Below are 19,148 nucleotides of genomic sequence, written 5' to 3'. Positions count from 1 at the left end.
TCTGGCCCCCAATGGTGGAACAAACTCCCTCACGACGCCAGGACAGCGGAGTCAATCACCACCTTCCGGAGACACCTGAAACCCCACCTCTTTAAGGAATACCTAGGATAGGATAAAGTAATCCCTCTCACCCCCCCTCCCCCTGAAAAGATTTAGATGCACTACTGTTCCACTGGAGGTCATAAGGTGAATGCACCAATTTGTAAGTCGCTCTGGATAAGAGCGTCTGCTAAATGACTTAAATGTAAATGTAATTGTTTAAAGTGGCTAGTGATATATTTACATCATTTCCCATCAATTCCCATTATTAAAGTGGCTGGAGTTGGGTCAGTGTCAATGACAGTGTGTTGGCAGCAGCCACTCAATGTTAGTGGTGGCTGTTTAACAGTCTGATGGCCTTGAGATAGAAGCTGTTTTTCAGTCTCTCGGTCCCAGCTTTGATGCACCTGTACTGACCTCGCCTTCTGGATGATAGCGGGGTGAACAGGCAGTGGTTCGGGTGGTTGATGTCCTTGATGATCTTTATGGCCTTCCTGTAACATCGGGTGGTGTAGGTGTCCTGGAGGGCAGGTAGTTTGCCCCCGGTGATGCGTTGTGCAGACCTCACTACCCTCTGGAGAGCCTTACGGTTGAGGGCGGAGCAGTTGCCGTACCAGGCGGTGATACAGCCCGCCAGGATGCTCTCGATTGTGCATCTGTAGAAGTTTGTGAGTGCTTTTGGTGACAAGCCGAATTTCTTCAGCCTCCTGAGGTTGAAGAGGCGCTGCTGCGGCTTCTTCACGACGCTGTCAGTGTGAGTGGACCAATTCAGTTTGTCTGTGATGTGTATGCCGAGGAACTTAAAACTTGCTACCCTCTCCACTACTGATCCATCGATGTGGATAGGGGGGTGTTCCCTCAGCTGTTTCCTGAAGTCCACAATCATCTCCTTAGTTTTGTTGACGTTGAGTGTGAGGTTATTTTCCTGACACCACACTCCGAGGGCCCTCACCTCCTCCCTGTAGGCCGTCTCGTCGTTGTTGGTAATCAAGCCTACCACTGTTGTGTCGTCCGCAAACTTGATGATTGAGTTGGAACATATCCAGTTGAAATAGCACCGCTTCTAAGAACATATCCAGTTGAAATAGCACCGCTTCTAATAACATATCCAACTGAAATAGCACCGCTTCTAAGAACATATCCAACTGAAATAGCACCGCTTCTAATAACATATCCAACTGAAATAGCACCGCTTCTAAGAACATATCCAGTTGAAATAGCACCGCTTCTAATAACATATCCAACTGAAATAGCACCGCTTCTAAGAACATATCCAGTTGAAATAGCACCGCTTCTAATAACATATCCAACTGAAATAGCACCGCTTCTAATAACATATCCAACTGAAATAGCACCGCTTCTAATAACATATCCAACTGAAATAGCACCGCTTCTAATAACATATCCAGTTGAAATAGCACCGCTTCTAATAACATATCCAACTGAAATAGCACCGCTTCTAATAACATATCCAACTGAAATAGCACCGCTTCTAAGAACATATCCAGTTGAAATAGCACCGCTTCTAAGAACATATCCAGTTGAAATAGCACCGCTTCTAAGAACATATCCAGTTGAAATAGCACCGCTTCTAAGAACATATCCAGTTGAAATAGCACCGCTTCTAAGAACATATCCAACTGAAATAGCACCGCTTCTAATAACATATCCAACTGAAATAGCACCGCTTCTAATAACATATCCAGTTGAAATAGCACCGCTTCTAATAACATATCCAACTGAAATAGCACCGCTTCTAATAACATATCCAGTTGAAATAGCACCGCTTCTAATAACATATCCAACTGAAATAGCACCGCTTCTAATAACATATCCAACTGAAATAGCACCGCTTCTAAAAAAAATATAAGATTGTAAAGCAAATCAAATCCTATTTTAACTCAGCTTTTTTTTTTTTCAAGTGCAAAACCGTCGTGTCCTGATTCAACAGAATGTAAAGTCATGTAAAGTTTCTCTCATTTCTCTCTAGCTCTTTCTCCCTGTCGCTATAGTAACACCAGGTGGTTAAAGCTCACTCAAACACCTGCACGATTGCAGAGGAGAGGAAGATATTTGACAATTACACCCATTTTACAACAACGTTTGTTGCAGGTTTCACATGACAGACATACATTTTGAGCAGTAATATTTTATTATCTCTTTATTGCTTCTTTACTCACACTTACATTTTTGCATTTAACGTCTGTCCGGGACAATGTCCTCAGGATTATGGAGAGGTGTGTTTATAAAAAGTTGTTAGAATATTACAACATGTATTAAGGATTAAGCAAAACTTTATATGGACATTGGAGATAATATAAGACCAAATCTGGGAACCCGGGCCTGGTATTCATAGCAGACTTTGAAAAGGCTTTTGATAAAGTACGACTAGAATTTATTTATTTTAAATTCTGGAATATTTACATTTTGGAGAATCTCTTATATAAATGGGTTAAAGTGATGTATAGTAACACCAGGTGGGTTAAAGTGATGTATAGTAACACCAGGTGGTTAAAGTGATGTATAGTAACACCAGGTGGGTTAAAGTGATGTATAGTAACACCAGGTGGGTTAAAGTGATGTAGAGTAACACCAGGTGGGTTAAAGTGATGTAGAGTAACACCAGGTGGGTTAAAGTGATGTATAGTAACACCAGGTGGTTTAAAGTGATGTAACACCAGGTGGTTTAAAGTGATGTAACACCAGGTGGTTTAAAGTGATGTAACACCAGGTGGTTTAAAGTGATGTAACACCAGGTGGTTTAAAGTGATGTAACACCAGGTGGTTTAAAGTGATGTAACACCAGGTGGTTTAAAGTGATGTAACACCAGGTGGTTTAAAGTGATGTAACACCAGGTGGTTTAAAGTGATGTAACACCAGGTGGTTTAAAGTGATGTATAGTAACACCAGGTGGTTTAAAGTGATGTAACACCAGGTGGTTAAAGTAATGTATAGTAACACCAGGTGGTTAAAGTAATGTATAGTAACACCAGGTGGTTAAAGTAATGTATAGTAACACCAGGTGGTTTAAAGTGATGTATAGTAACACCAGGTGGTTTAAAGTGATGTAACACCAGGTGGTTTAAAGTGATGTAACACCAGGTGGTTTAAAGTGATGTAACACCAGGTGGTTTAAAGTGATGTAACACCAGGTGGTTTAAAGTGATGTAACACCAGGTGGTTTAAAGTGATGTAACACCAGGTGGTTTAAAGTGATGTAACACCAGGTGGTTTAAAGTGATGTAACACCAGGTGGTTTAAAGTGATGTAACACCAGGTGGTTTAAAGTGATGTAACACCAGGTGGTTTAAAGTGATGTAACACCAGGTGGTTTAAAGTGATGTAACACCAGGTGGTTTAAAGTGATGTAACACCAGGTGGTTTAAAGTGATGTAACACCAGGTGGTTTAAAGTGATGTAACACCAGGTGGTTTAAAGTGATGTAACACCAGGTGGTTTAAAGTGATGTAACACCAGGTGGTTTAAAGTGATGTAACACCAGGTGGTTTAAAGTGATGTATAGTAACACCAGGTGGTTTAAAGTGATGTAACACCAGGTGGTTAAAGTGATGTATAGTAACACCAGGTGGTTAAAGTCATGTAACACCAGGTGGTTAAAGTAATGTATAGTAACACCAGGTGGTTAAAGTGATGTATAGTAACACCAGGTGGTTAAAGTGATGTATAGTAACACCAGGTGGTTAAAGTGATGTATAGTAACACCAGGTGGGTTAAAGTGATGTATAGTAACACCAGGTGGGTTAAAGTGATGTAGAGTAACACCAGGTGGGTTAAAGTGATGTATAGTAACACCAGGTGGTTAAAGTGATGTAACACCAGGTGGTTAAAGTGATGTAACACCAGGTGGTTAAAGTGATGTAACACCAGGTGGTTAAAGTGATGTAACACCAGGTGGTTTAAAGTGATGTATAGTAACACCAGGTGGTTTAAAGTGATGTATAGTAACACCAGGTGGGTTAAAGTGATGTATAGTAACACCAAGTGGGTTAAAGTGATGTATAGTAACACCAGGTGGTTAAAGTGATGTATAGTAACACCAGGTGGGTTAAAGTGATGTATAGTAACACCAGGTGGGTTAAAGTGATGTAGAGTAACACCAGGTGGTTAAAGTGATGTATAGTAACACCAGGTGGGTTAAAGTGATGTATAGTAACACCAGGTGGGTTAAAGTGATGTAGAGTAACACCAGGTGGTTTAAAGTGATGTAGAGTAACACCAGGTGGTTTAAAGTGATGTAACACCAGGTGGTTTAAAGTGATGTAACACCAGGTGGTTTAAAGTGATGTAACACCAGGTGGTTTAAAGTGATGTAACACCAGGTGGTTTAAAGTGATGTAACACCAGGTGGTTTAAAGTGATGTAACACCAGGTGGTTTAAAGTGATGTAACACCAGGTGGTTTAAAGTGATGTAACACCAGGTGGTTTAAAGTGATGTAACACCAGGTGGTTTAAAGTGATGTAACACCAGGTGGTTAAAGTGATGTATAGTAACACCAGGTGGTTAAAGTGATGTAACACCAGTTGTCTGTTAAAAACAAAATTGTCTGAATTAAAGTATAAATAAAAAAGTAAAGTGATGTAGAGTAACACCAGGTGGTTTAAAGTGATGTAGAGTAACACCAGGTGGTTTAAAGTGATGTAGAGTAACACCAGGTGGTTTAAAGTGATGTAGAGTAACACCAGGTGGTTTAAAGTGATGTAACACCAGGTGGTTTAAAGTGATGTAACACCAGGTGGTTTAAAGTGATGTAACACCAGGTGGTTTAAAGTGATGTAACACCAGGTGGTTTAAAGTGATGTAACACCAGGTGGTTTAAAGTGATGTAACACCAGGTGGTTTAAAGTGATGTAACACCAGGTGGTTTAAAGTGATGTAACACCAGGTGGTTTAAAGTGATGTAACACCAGGTGGTTTAAAGTGATGTAACACCAGGTGGTTAAAGTGATGTAACACCAGGTGGTTAAAGTGATGTAACACCAGATGGTTAAAGTGATGTAGAGTAACACCAGGTGGTTAAAGTGATGTAACACCAGGTGGTTAAAGTGATGTAGAGTAACACCAGATGGTTAAAGTGATGTATAGTAACACCGGTTGTAAAACAGTAAATAAATGGCTACTTCTCAGAAAGTATAAACTGTCAAGAGGAGTAAAACAAGGTTGTCCACTATCACCATATATATTTATTATGGCCATCGAAATGTTAGCTGTTAAAATTAGATGCAATATTAATATAAAAGGCCTAGAAATGCAGGGCTCTAACACTAAAGGTGATCGAACAATAATATCAGGGTTTAAAGCAAAAAAGGTGTCAATAAACGCTGACGATTCACGTTTTCTTTCAAATCCGCAGTCTGGCTCCCTGCACATTCTCATAGAGGATCTCGATATTTTTTCTAAGCTCTCTGAATTAAAATCGAATTATGATATTACGTATGGGATCACAAATTATTTTTTATTTTTTTACATTACCGTGTAGTTCACCAATAAAATGGACTGATCGGGGATGTGGACATACTCGGTATACATATCCTGAAATAAACAAATTGTCACTGCGATACATTTTAATAGAAAGTTAGCCAAATTAGATACACTTCTGCTACCACGGAAAGGACAACACCTGTCTATTTTGTGGAAAAATTGCCCTGATGAATTATTTAGTCATATCCCAGTTTACCTATTTACTTATGGCCCTGTCTACCACTTGTTTTTTAAAATTATATGAGCAAAAAAATATCCCACTTTATTTGAGTGGCTTGCCAGACAAAATTAAACAGGCCTATTTATATAATGAATACGGAGGGCAGAAATAATTAAATATGAAAGCATTAGACCTCTCACTAAAGGCTTCAGTCATACAAAAGCTATACATAGATCCGAACTGGTTCTCTAGCAGATTAGTAAGAATGTCTCACCCAATGTTCAATAACAGCCCTTTTCCCCTTTATTCAGATTACAATCTCTCACTTCCCGGTTATTTGAAAACGTAATTATCTCCAAAATATGAACAAATATGAGATGAAATATTGTGGTTAAACTCAAATATATATATATATGTCTGCTCTATCCAAAACGACATTCAAATGAATGCAGCATTATATCAAAAATTGAAGATGTGGAAGAGGAGAAGGTAAAGGACTTGTCTGTTGGCATTAAAAAACCAAAATTGTCTGAATTAAATTGTGATAAATAAAAAAAGAATAACGCAGTACAGGAGATTTTTGATGTACCGATTCCATGGCAACATGGAACTGATACACAAAACAACGATTCAAAACTTTTAGATTTTCCAATTATTATGCAACACTCTTGCAACCGATATAGCTGAAGGATGGGACTGGATGGTGTTCAAGAGATAGATGGGAGGGGTAGATGTAGGGAGTATATAATGGGGTATATCAGGTGATGTTGCTGTAGGTAGGGAGTATATAATGGGGTATATCAGGTGATGTTGTGATGTTGCTGTAGGTAGGGAGTATACAATGGGGTATATCAGGTGATGTTGTAGGTAAGGAGTATATAATGAGGTATATCAGGTGATGTTGTAGGTAAGGAGTATATAATGAGGTATATCAGGTGATGTTGTAGGTAAGGAGTATATAATGAGGTATATCAGGTGATGTTGCTGTAGGTAGGGAGTGTATAATGGGGTATATCAGGTGATGTTGTGATGTTGCTGTAGGTAGGGAGTGTATAATGAGGTATATCAGGTGATGTTGTAGGTAGGGAGTATATAATGAGGTATATCAGGTGATGTTGTGATGTTGCTGTAGGTAGGGAGTATATAATGGGGTATATCAGGTGATGTTGTGATGTTGCTGTAGGTAGGGAGTATATAATGGGGTATATCAGGTGATGCTGCTGTAGGTAGGGAGTATATAATGAGGTATATCAGGTGATGTTGTAGGTAAGGAGTATATAATGAGGTATATCAGGTGATGTTGTAGGTAAGGAGTATATAATGAGGTATATCAGGTGATGTTGTAGGTAAGGAGTATATAATGAGGTATATCAGGTGATGTTGTAGGTAAGGAGTATATAATGAGGTATATCAGGTGATGTTGTAGGTAATGAGTATATAATGAGGTATATCAGGTGATGTTGCTGTAGGTAGGGGAGTATATAATGGGGTATATCAGGTGATGTTGTGATGTTGCTGTAGGTAGGGAGTGTATAATGAGGTATATCAGGTGATGTTGTAGGTAGGGAGTATATAATGGGGTATATCAGGTGATGTTTTGATGTTGCTGTAGGTAGGGAGTATATAATGGGGTATATCAGGTGATGCTGCTGTAGGTAGGGAGTATATAATGAGGTATATCAGGTGATGTTGTAGGTAAGGAGTATATAATGAGGTATATCAGGTGATGTTGTAGGTAAGGAGTATATAATGAGGTATATCAGGTGATGTTGTAGGTAAGGAGTATATAATGAGGTATATCAGGTGATGTTGCTGTAGGTAGGGAGTGTATAATGGGGTATATCAGGTGATGTTGTGATGTTGCTGTAGGTAGGGAGTGTATAATGAGGTATATCAGGTGATGTTGTAGGTAGGGAGTATATAATGAGGTATATCAGGTGATGTTGTGATGTTGCTGTAGGTAGGGAGTATATAATGGGGTATATCAGGTGATGTTGTGATGTTGCTGTAGGTAGGGAGTATATAATGGGGTATATCAGGTGATGCTGCTGTAGGTAGGGAGTATATAATGAGGTATATCAGGTGATGTTGTAGGTAGGAGTATATAATGAGGTATATCAGGTGATGTTGTAGGTAAGGAGTATATAATGAGGTATATCAGGTGATGTTGTAGGTAAGGAGTATATAATGAGGTATATCAGGTGATGTTGTAGGTAAGGAGTATATAATGAGGTATATCAGGTGATGTTGTAGGTAATGAGTATATAATGAGGTATATCAGGTGATGTTGCTGTAGGTAGGGAGTATATAATGGGGTATATCAGGTGATGTTGTGATGTTGCTGTAGGTAGGGAGTGTATAACGAGGTATATCAGGTGATGTTGTAGGTAGGGAGTATATAATGGGGTATATCAGGTGATGTTTTGATGTTGCTGTAGGTAGGGAGTATATAATGGGGTATATCAGGTGATGCTGCTGTAGGTAGGGAGTATATAATGAGGTATATCAGGTGATGTTGTAGGTAGGGAGTGTATAATGGTGTATATCAGGTGATGTTGTGATGTTGTAGGTAGGGAGTATATAATGGGGTATATCAGGTGATGTTGTAGGTAGGGAGTATATAATGAGGTATATCAGGTGATGTTGTAGGTAGGGAGTGTATAATGGTGTATATCAGGTGATGTTGTAGGTAGGGAGTATATAATGGGGTATATCAGGTGATGTTGTAGGTAGGGAGTGTATAATGAGGTATATCAGGTGATGTTGTAGGTAGGGAGTGTATAATGGTGTATATCAGGTGATGTTGTAGGTAGGGAGTATATAATGAGGTATATCAGGTGATGTTGCTGTAGGTAGGGAGTATACAATGAGGGATATCAGGTGATGTTGCTGTAGGTAGGGAGTATATAATGAGGTATATCAGGTGATGTTGTAGGTAGGGAGTATATAATGAGGTATATCAGGTGATGTTGCTGTAGGTAGGGAGTATATAATGAGGGATATCAGGTGATGTTGCTGTAGGTAGGGAGTATATAATGAGGTATATCAGGTGATGTTGCTGTAGGTAGGGAGTATATAATTGGGTATATCAGGTGATGTTGCTGTAGGTAGGGAGTATATAATGGGTATATCAGGTGATGTTGCTGTAGGTAGGGAGTATATAATGAGGTATATCAGGTGATGTTGCTGTAGGTAGGGAGTATATAATGAGGTATATCAGGTGATGTTGCTGTAGGTAGGGAGTATATAATTGGGTATATCAGGTGATGTTGCTGTAGGTAGGGAGTATATAATGGTGTATATCAGGTGATGTTGTGATGTTGTAGGTAGGGAGTATATAATGAGGTATATCAGGTGATGTTGCTGTAGGTAGGGAGTATATAATTGGGTATATCAGGTGATGTTGCTGTAGGTAGGGAGTATATAATGGTGTATATCAGGTGATGTTGCTGTAGGTAGGGAGTATATAATGGTGTATATCAGGTGATGTTGTGATGTTGTAGGTAGGGAGTATATAATGAGGGATATCAGGTGATGTTGCTCTAGGTAGGGAGTATATAATGAGGTATATCAGGTGATGTTGTGATGTTGTAGGTAGGGAGTATATAATGGTGTATATCAGGTGATGTTGTGATGTTGTAGGTAGGGAGTATATAATGAGGTATATCAGGTGATGTTGCTGTAGGTAGGGAGTATATAATGAGGTATATCAGGTGATGTTGTGATGTTGTAGGTAGGGAGTATATAATGGGGTATATCAGGTGATGTTGCTGTAGGTAGGGAGTATATAATGGGGTATATCAGGTGATGTTGCTGTAGGTAGGGAGTATATAATGGAGTATATCAGGTGATGCTGTTGTAGGTAGGGAGTATATAATGGAGTATATCAGGTGATGTTGCTGTAGGTAGGGAGTATATAATGAGGTATATCAGGTGATGTTTACCTCTCACACTATAGTTAATAATTACACAGCAGCTCAACAAGAAAAGAAAACACAGCTGGTTATATGACTATGTAATGCCTACTGTACACACACAGACTGCCCTCTCTTACGCAACACACACACACAATCACTCAGGTGAGAGGTCAATACCTACAGCACAGCACAACACCTACAGCACAGCACAACACCTACAGCACAGCACAACACCTACACCTACAGCACAGCACAACACCTACAGCACAGCACAACACCTACAGCACAGCACAACACCTACAGCACAGCACAACACCTACAGCACAGCACAACACCTACAGCACAACACCTACAGCACAGCACAACACCTACAGCACAGCACAGCACAACACCTACAGCACAACACCTACAGCACAGCACAACACCTACAGCACAGCACAACAACACAACACCTACAACACAACACCTACAGCACAACACCTACAGCACAGCACAACAACACAACACCTACAACACAACACCTACAGCACAACACCTACAGCACAACACCTACAGCACAACACCTACAGCACAACACCTACAGCACAACACCTACAGCACAACACCTACAGCACAGCACAACAACTACAGCACAGCACAACACCTACAGCACAGCACAACACCTACAGTTTCTAAAATGGAATCCACCTCAATTAATTAATTGGACATAATTTGGAAACGTCCAACAGTTGACAGTGAATGTCAGAGTTAAAACAAAGCCATGAGGTCGAAGGAATTGTCCATAGAGCTCTGAGACAGAATTGTGTCAAGGCACAATTGGCGGGTCCCGGTGGCAATACATTTATAAAACTAAAAGCTTATCTTGACTTGGAAAAGTTCTAGTGTCGGATAGCCATAGCCAGCTAGCTAACATAGCATCCTTCTTTGTTTGAGCCGGGTGTTTGAGTAGGCTAAACTAGCTAGCTTCATTTGACACTAGCTAAGCAAGTGAAAACATTTTTTTACTATGAAATATAGCTAGCTCACCCACTCTTTTTCTCTCTCTTGCTTTTCCTTAGTTTTTGAAAAAATAAATAAATTCAAAACTGTTAAAACTATTGTCTTTCTCTCTCTTTGAGTCAACTACTCACCACATTTTAGACACTGCAGTGCTAGCTAGTTGTAGCTTATGCTTTCAGTACTAGATTTGTTCTCTGATCCTTTGATTGGGTGGACATGTCAGTTCATGCTCTGATAGGTTGGAGGACGTCCTCCAGAAGTTGTCCTAATTACTGTGTAAGTCTATGGAAGGGGGTGAGAATCATTAGCCTCATAGGTTTTGTATTGAAGTCAATGTACCCAGAGGAAGATGGAAGCAAGCCGTCCTCTGGCTACACCATGGTGCTACCCTACAGAGTGCTGTTGAGGCTACTGTAGACCTTCAATGCAAAACAGTGTGTTTTAGTATTTGGTGATGTGAATATATTTAGTATAGTTTTATCTAAAGTGTTAGTACAGTAATAGTAACATCCGCTGGGACACACGCCTACTCCCTACTCCCATGGTGACCCGCTGGAAGACACGCCTACTCCCTGCTCCCATGGTGACCCGCTGGAAGACACGCCTACTCCATGCTCCCATGGTGACCCGCTGGAAGACACGCCTACTCCCAGCTCCCATGGTGACCCGCTGGAAGACACGCCTACTCCCAGCTCCCCCTCTCCAGTCTCCCATGGTGACCCGCTGGAAGACACGCCTACTCCCAGCTCCCCCTCTCCAGTCTCCCATGGTGACCCGCTTGAAGACACGCCTACTCCCAGCTCCCTCTCCAGTCTCCCATGGTGAAAAAATGGAAGACACGCTGTTACTCCCAGCTCCCCTCTCCAGTCTCCCATGGTGACCCAGTGAAGACACGCCTACTCCCAGCTCCCTCTCCAGTCTCCCATGGTGACCCGCTGGAAGACACGCCTCCAGAACTCCCAGCTCCCATGGTGACCCGCTGGAAGACACGCCTACTCCCAGCTCCCTCTCCAGTCTCCCATGGTTTTGTGACCCCAGAGGAAGATGGAAGACACGCCTACTCCCTGCTCCCATGGTGACCCGCTGGAAGACACGCCTACTCCCTGCTCCCATGGTTTTGACCAGCTGGGAGACACGTAATAGTAACCCAGCTGGGACACACCCTCTCCAGTCTCCCATGGTGACCCGCTGGAAGACACGCCTACTCCCTGCTCCCATGGTGACCCGCTGGGAGACACGCCTACTCCATGCTCCCAGGTGACCCCTCTCCAGTCTCCCAGCCCATGGTGACCCGCTGGAAGACACGCCTACTCCCAGCTCCCCCTCTCCAGTCTCCCATGGTGACCCGCTGGAAGACACGCCTACTCCCATGGTGACCCGCTGGAAGACACGCCTACTCCCTGCTCCCCCTCTCCCATGGTGACCCGCTGGAAGACACGCCTACTCCCAGCTCCCCCTCTCCAGTCTCCCATGGTGACCCGCTGGAAGACACGCCTACTCCCTGCTCCCCCTCTCCAGTCTCCCATGGTGACCCGCTGGAAGACACGCCTACTCCCAGCTCCCCCTCTCCAGTCTCCCATGGTGACCCGCTGGAAGACACGCCTACTCCCAGCTCCCCCTCTCCAGTCTCCCATGGTGACCCGCTGGAAGACACGCCTACTCCCAGCTCCCATGGTGACCCGCTGGAAGACACGCCTACTCCCAGCTCCCCCTCTCCAGTCTCCCATGGTGACCCGATGGAAGACACGCCTACTCCCTGCTCCCATGGTGACCCGCTGGAAGACACGCCTACTCCCTGCTCCCATGGTGACCAGCTGGGAGACACGCCTACTCCCAGCTCCCCCTCTCCAGTCTCCCATGGTGACCCGCTGGAAGACACGCCTACTCCCTGCTCCCATGGTGACCCGCTGGGAGACACGCCTACTCCCAGCTCCCCCTCTCCAGTCTCCCATGGTGACCCGCTGGAAGACACGCCTACTCCCTGCTCCCCCTCTCCAGTCTCCCATGGTGACCCGCTGGAAGACACGCCTACTCCCAGCTCCCCCTCTCCAGTCTCCCATGGTGACCCGCTGGAAGACACGCCTACTCCCAGCTCCCCCTCTCCAGTCTCCCATGGTGACCCGCTGGAAGTCACGCCTACTCTCTGCTCCCCCTCTCCAGTCTCCCATGGTGACCCGCTGGAAGACACGCCTACTCTCTGCTCCCCCTCTCCAGTCTCCCATGGTGACCCGCTGGAAGACACGCCTACTCTCTGCTCCCCCTCTCCAGTCTCCCATGGTGACCCGCTGGAAGACACGCCTACTCCCTGCTCCCCCTCTCCAGTCTCCCATGGTGACCCGCTGGAAGACACGCCTACTCCCAGCTCCCCCTCTCCAGTCTCCCATGGTGACCCGCTGGAAGACACGCCTACTCTCTGCTCCCATGGTGACCCGCTGGGAGACACGCCTACTCCCAGCTCCCATGGTGACCCGCTGGGAGACACGCCTACTCTCTGCTCCCATGGTGACCCGCTGGGAGACACGCCTACTCTCTGCTCCCATGGTGACCCGCTGGAAGACACGCCTACTCTCTGCTCCCATGGTGACCCGCTGGGAGACACGCCTACTCTCTGCTCCCATGGTGACCCGCTGGGAGACACGCCTACCCACTGCTCCCATGGTGACCCGCTGGGAGACACGCCTACTCCCTGCTCCCATGGTGACCCGCTGGGAGACACGCCTACTCTCTGCTCCCATGGTGACCCGCTGGAAGACACGCCTACTCCCAGCTCCCATGGTGACCCGCTGGGAGACACGCCTACTCCCTGCTCCCATGGTGACCCGCTGGAAGACACGCCTACTCTCTGCTCCCATGGTGACCCGCTGGGAGACACGCCTACTCCCAGCTCCCATGGTGGGAGACACGCCTACTCCCACCCGCTGGGAGACACGCCTACTCCCAGCTCCCATGGTGACCCGCTGGGAGACACGCCTACTCCCAGCTCCCATGGTGACCCGCTGGAAGACACGCCTACTCCCTGCTCCCATGGTGACCCGCTGGAAGACACGCCTACTCCCTGCTCCCATGGTGACCCGCTGGAAGACACGCCTACTCCCTGCTCCCATGGTGACCCGCTGGAAGACACGCCTACTCCCTGCTCCCATGGTGACCCGCTGGGAGACACGCCTACTCCCAGCTCCCATGGTGACCCGCTGGGAGACACGCCTACTCCCAGCTCCCATGGTGACCCGCTGGGAGACACGCCTACTCCCAGCTCCCATGGTGACCCGCTGGAAGACACGCCTACTCCCAGCTCCCCCTCTCGACGTGACTCCCAATGGATCATGGGAGATTGTTTGTTGTTACATGATGAAAGTAATTTCCTTATATAAGATAATGTATTTATGAAAGCAGGGGGTTTCAGGATAGTAACGGCCCATGACCTCAGCGTGTGTGTGTGTGTAAGTGTATGTGCATGTGTGTGTGTGTGTAAGTGTATGTGCATGTGTGTAAGTGTGTGTGTCCTCCTGCTGAGCCTCTGAACCAGTCCCTTTCCTTCCTCTGATTCAATAGGTATTATTTAGGAAATGTCTGGGTTTAATATTATTTAGGTTAGTGTGTGTGTGTGTGTGTGTGTGTGTGTGTGTCTCTCCTCCTGCTGGTCTCCTGAACCTCCTTCCTTCCTCTGATACAGAAGGTAATATTTTGTGTTTGATCTGAGTTATCATGTACGTCCCCTCCTCCCCAGGTGAATTCGCTTCACACACACAGTAGCACAACACATACCTTGGGTCATTTAACAGACGCTCTTATCTAGAGCCACTTAGTGAGTATAGAATTCAACCATAGAATTCTAGTCTCCCCATTATAATAGGATCAGAAAGCATTCTCTCAGACTGATATGGCTACAGTCTATAGTAAATTGATATGGTAGGGGTGGTAAACAGAAGATAGCCCTATTTGGTAAAAGACCAAGTCCATATTATAGCTAGAACAGGTGTGATGGTGTGATGGTGCTTTGCTGGTGACACCGTCAATGATTTATGTAGAATTCAAGACACACTCAACCAACATGGCTACCACAGCATTGTGCAGGGACACGCCATCCCATCAGGATTGGGCTTATTGGGACTATCATTTGTTTTTCAACAGGACAATGACCCAACATTGATGGAATGCTGCATCAGATGACCTGGCCTCCACAATCACCCGACCTCAACACAATTGAGATTGTTTGAGATGAGTTGGACAGCAGAGTGAACGAAAAGCAGCCAACAAATGCTCAGCATATGTGGGAACTCTTTCAAGACTATTGGAAAAGCATTCCAGGTGAAGCTGGTTGAGAGAATGCCAAGTGTGCAAAGCTGTCATCAAGGCAAAGGGTGGCTACTTTGAAGAATCTCAAACATTTAAAAAAATATTTGTTTAACACTTGTTTGATGTCTTCAATATTATTCCACAATGTAGAAAATATAAAAAATATAGAAAATCCCTTGAATGAGTAGGTGTTCTAAATCCCTTGAATGAGTAGGTGTTCTAAATCCCGAACCCTTGAATGAGTAGGTGTTCTAAATCCCTTGAATGAGTAGGTGTTCTAAATCCCTTGAATGAGTAGGTGTTCTAAATCCCTTGAATGAGTAGGTGTTCTAAATCCCTTGAATGAGTAGGTGTTCTAAATCCCTTGAATGAGTAGGTGTTCTAAATCCCTTGAATGAGTAGGTGTGTCCAAACTTTTGACAGGTACTGTATATTATATCGATATAGGCCTGATTAAATCAACAACAGCGTCTAGTCGACTTACTTCAGATCTATGAGAATGTCTTTGGTGGTGGTCTTCCTCTTGATACACAGACAGCCGCTGCTCTGCGTCACCTTATAGTGGATGTTATGGAAACTAACGGTTGAACCTTGAAGGGACTTGGCGGTACCGGTAGACTCATATTTAGGAGTCCCGTTAGTTTTGGTGTCCTCCATCCCCGGGATCTGGCTGTTTAACGGCTCCGACATTCTGACGGTGCTCTCCTATTAGGGAAATAATTATAGGAACATGTCCTGTCAGAAATGAGACAGAGAGGTAGCCTGTGGGAATAATTATAGGGACATGTCCTGTCAGAAATGTAACAGTGAGGTAGCCTGTGGGAATAATTATAGGAACATGTCCTGTCAGAAATGAGACAGCGAGGTAGCCTGTGGGAATAATTATAGGAACATGTCCTGTCAGAAATGAGACAGAGGTAGCCTGTGGGAATAATTATAGGAACATGTCCTGTCAGAAATGAGACAGAGGTAGCCTGTGGGAATAATTATAGGAACATGTCCTGTCAGAAATGAGACAGAGAGGTAGCCTGTGGGAATAATTATAGGAACATGTCCTGTCAGAAATGAGACAGAGAGGTAGCCTGTGGGAATAATTATAGGGACATGTCCTGTCAGAAATGAGACAGAGAGGTAGCCTGTGGGAATAATTATAGGAACATGTCCTGTCAGAAATGAGACAGAGGTAGCCTGTGGGAATAATTATAGGAACATGTCCTGTCAGAAATGAGACAGAGAGGTAGCCTGTGGGAATAATTATAGGAACATGTCCTGTCAGAAATGAGACAGAGAGGTAGCCTGTGGGAATAATTATAGGAACATGTCCTGTCAGAAATGAGACAGAGAGGTAGCCTGTGGGAATAATTATAGGGACATGTCCTGTCAGAAATGTAACAGTGAGGTAGCCTGTGGGAATAATTATAGGAACATGTCCTGTCAGAAATGAGACAGAGAGGTAGCCTGTGGGAATAATTATAGGAACATGTCCTGTCAGAAATGAGACAGAGAGGTAGCCTGTGGGAATAATTATAGGAACATGTCCTGTCAGAAATGAGACAGAGAGGTAGCGTGTGGAAATAAATACGACGGGTGTATTTGGCTGGTTTCTTTCTGCAACAGTAAAGTGATATCATGTAAACATCGCCTATTGTTCTCTACCGTTCCCGTCTTTAAGTTAAACAACTGTAACATCTATTCACGTGAATTCATTATCGTTAAAAAAACAAACATTTTCATGCGCTAACAATTGTTCAAACAAAAAATAGGCTACACATTTAGCGTCACTTACCTTGCGCCTGTAACGGAAAGTTGCCGCTAAACTACGAACGTTACTCTGTGTCAACGAATGTAATCCTCCTTGCGGTGGACTTAGTACTATGTGTTGTCTAACCTATCTGGAGAGAGACTATGTATGTGTTTACAGCCCTGCGGTGCGGTCAGAGTTTGATAAGAGGAAACCGCTACATAACAAGAGGACAGCGGCTTGATCAGCGGCTGGATATAGATCACCTCCCAAATGACGCCCTATTCCCTATACACAGTGTAAACCCCAATGTGCTGCCAATGCTCCATTTTTTTGGGGGGGATACCTGTTTTACTTAATATATCGGAGTACAGGTTACTAAAAGTGATTTTGTAGTCAATACTCAAACTGATAAGCTTTTTTGCATAAGTTTGGACATTTTGAATGACGCCCCCACTAAGCCACGCCTCCAATATAATTTCCACATGACTGAATTTGTTAGTGACAGAAGCTAGATTTCCACATGACTGAATTTGTTAGTGACAGAAGCTAGATTTCCACATGACTGAATTTGTTAGTGACAGAAGCTAGATTTCCACATGACTGAATTTGTTAGTGACAGAAGCTAGATTTCCACATGACTGAATTTGTTAGTGACAGAAGCTAGATTTCCACATGACTGAATTTGTTAGTGACAGAAGCTAGATTTCCACATGACTGGATTTGTTAGTGACAGAAGCTAGATTTGTTAGTGATAGAAGCTAGATTTCCACATGACTGGATTTGTTAGTGACAGAAGCTAGATTTGTTAGTGATAGAAGCTAGATTTCCACATGACTGGATTTGTTAGTGACAGAAGCTAGATTTGTTAGTGATAGAAGCTAGATTTCCACATGACTGGATTTGTTAGTGACAGAAGCTAGATTTGTTAGTGATAGAAGCTAGATTTGTTAGTGATAGAAGCTAGATTTCCACATGACTGAGATTTGTTAGTGACAGAAGCTAGATTTGTTAGTGATAGAAGCTAGATTTCCACATGACTAGATTTGTTAGTGACAGAAGCTAGATTTGTTAGTGATAGAAGCTAGATTTCCACATGACTGAGATTTGTTAGTGACAGAAGCTAGATTTGTTAGTGACAGAAGCTAGATTTGTTAGTGACAGAAGCTAGATTTCCACATGACTGAATTTGTTAGTGACAGAAGCTAGATTTCCACATGACTGAATTTGTTAGTGACAGAAGCTAGATTTCCACATGACTGAATTTGTTAGTGACAGAAGCTAGATTTCCACATGACTGAGATTTGTTAGTGACAGAAGCTAGATTTGTTAGTGACAGAAGCTAGATTTCCACATGACTGGATTTGTTAGTGACAGAAGCTAGATTTGTTAGTGACAGAAGCTAGATTTCCACATGACTGGATTTGTTAGTGACAGAAGCTAGATTTGTTAGTGATAGAAGCTAGATTTCCACATGACTGGGATTTGTTAGTGACAGAAGCTAGATTTCCACATGACTGAGATGTGTTAGTGACAGAAGCTAGATTTCCACATGACTGAATTTGTTAGTGACAGAAGCTAGATTTGTTAGTGATAGAAGCTAGATTTGTTAGTGATAGAAGCTAGATTTCCACATGACTGAGATGTGTTAGTGACAGAAGCTAGATTTCCACATGACTGAGATTTGTTAGTGACAGAAGCTAGATTTGTTAGTGATAGAAGCTAGATTTGTTAGTGATAGAAGCTAGATTTGTTAGTGATAGAAGCTAGATTTCCACATGACTGAGATTTGTTAGTGACAGAAGCTAGATTTGTTAGTGATAGAAGCTAGATTTGTTAGTGATAGAAGCCCATTTGTTACTGACAGCTAGCATTTCCACATGACTGAGATTTGTTAGTGACAGAAGCTAGATTTTTAGTGACAGAAGCTAGATTTCCCCCCTGAGATTTGTTAGTTTAGCTAGATTTGTTAGTGATAGAAGCTACCCCCCATTTGTTAGTGACAGAAGCTAGATTTCCACATGACCCATTTGTGCATAGCAGACCCCCCCAGTGACAGAAGCTAGATTTCCACATGACTGAGATTTGTTAGTGACAGAAGCCCCCCCCATTTAGTGATAGCATACTAGATTTGTTAGTGATAGAAGCTAGATTTGTTAGTGATACCCCCTAGATTTGTTAGTGACAGAAGCTAGATTTCCACATGACATTTGTTAGTGACAGAAGCCCCATTAGTACTAGAAGCTAGATTTGTTAGTGATAGAAGCTAGATTTGTTAGTGACAGAAGCTAGATTTGTTAGTGACAGAAGCTAGATTTCCACATGACTGAGATTTCCATGTGAATATTCTACAGTCAGCATAAAGAAAAGTACCCCCCCCCATTTACTGCATAGCATACCCCCCCATTTACTGCATAGCATACCCCCCCATTTACTGCATAGCATACCCCCCCATTTACTGCATAGCATACCCCCATTTACTGCATAGCATACC

At 43.5% G+C, this 19,148-nt stretch overlaps 1 protein-coding gene across 1 annotated transcript in view; it reads right to left on the bottom strand.

Moving 5' to 3' along the window:
* The window catches only part of LOC115123102 (broad substrate specificity ATP-binding cassette transporter ABCG2-like), a 72,829-nt gene extending 55,872 nt beyond the window's left edge, over positions 1-16,957 (bottom strand). Inside the window, exons 1-2 of the mRNA XM_065025183.1 lie at positions 16,700-16,957; positions 15,398-15,618 (exon numbers count right to left, since the gene is read on the bottom strand). Of these exons, the coding sequence (XP_064881255.1) occupies positions 15,398-15,603 (206 nt within the window). The 5' untranslated portion in view covers positions 15,604-15,618; positions 16,700-16,957. The remainder of the gene's footprint in view (positions 1-15,397; positions 15,619-16,699) is intronic.
* Positions 16,958-19,148: the final 2,191 nt, after the last annotated feature.

This window comes from Oncorhynchus nerka, linkage group LG12 (genome assembly GCF_034236695.1).
Source record: "Oncorhynchus nerka isolate Pitt River linkage group LG12, Oner_Uvic_2.0, whole genome shotgun sequence".
NCBI lineage: Eukaryota > Metazoa > Chordata > Actinopteri > Salmoniformes > Salmonidae > Oncorhynchus > Oncorhynchus nerka.
Note: the sequence above shows the minus strand (reverse complement) of the source record. Positions and strands in the feature narration are given on the sequence as shown.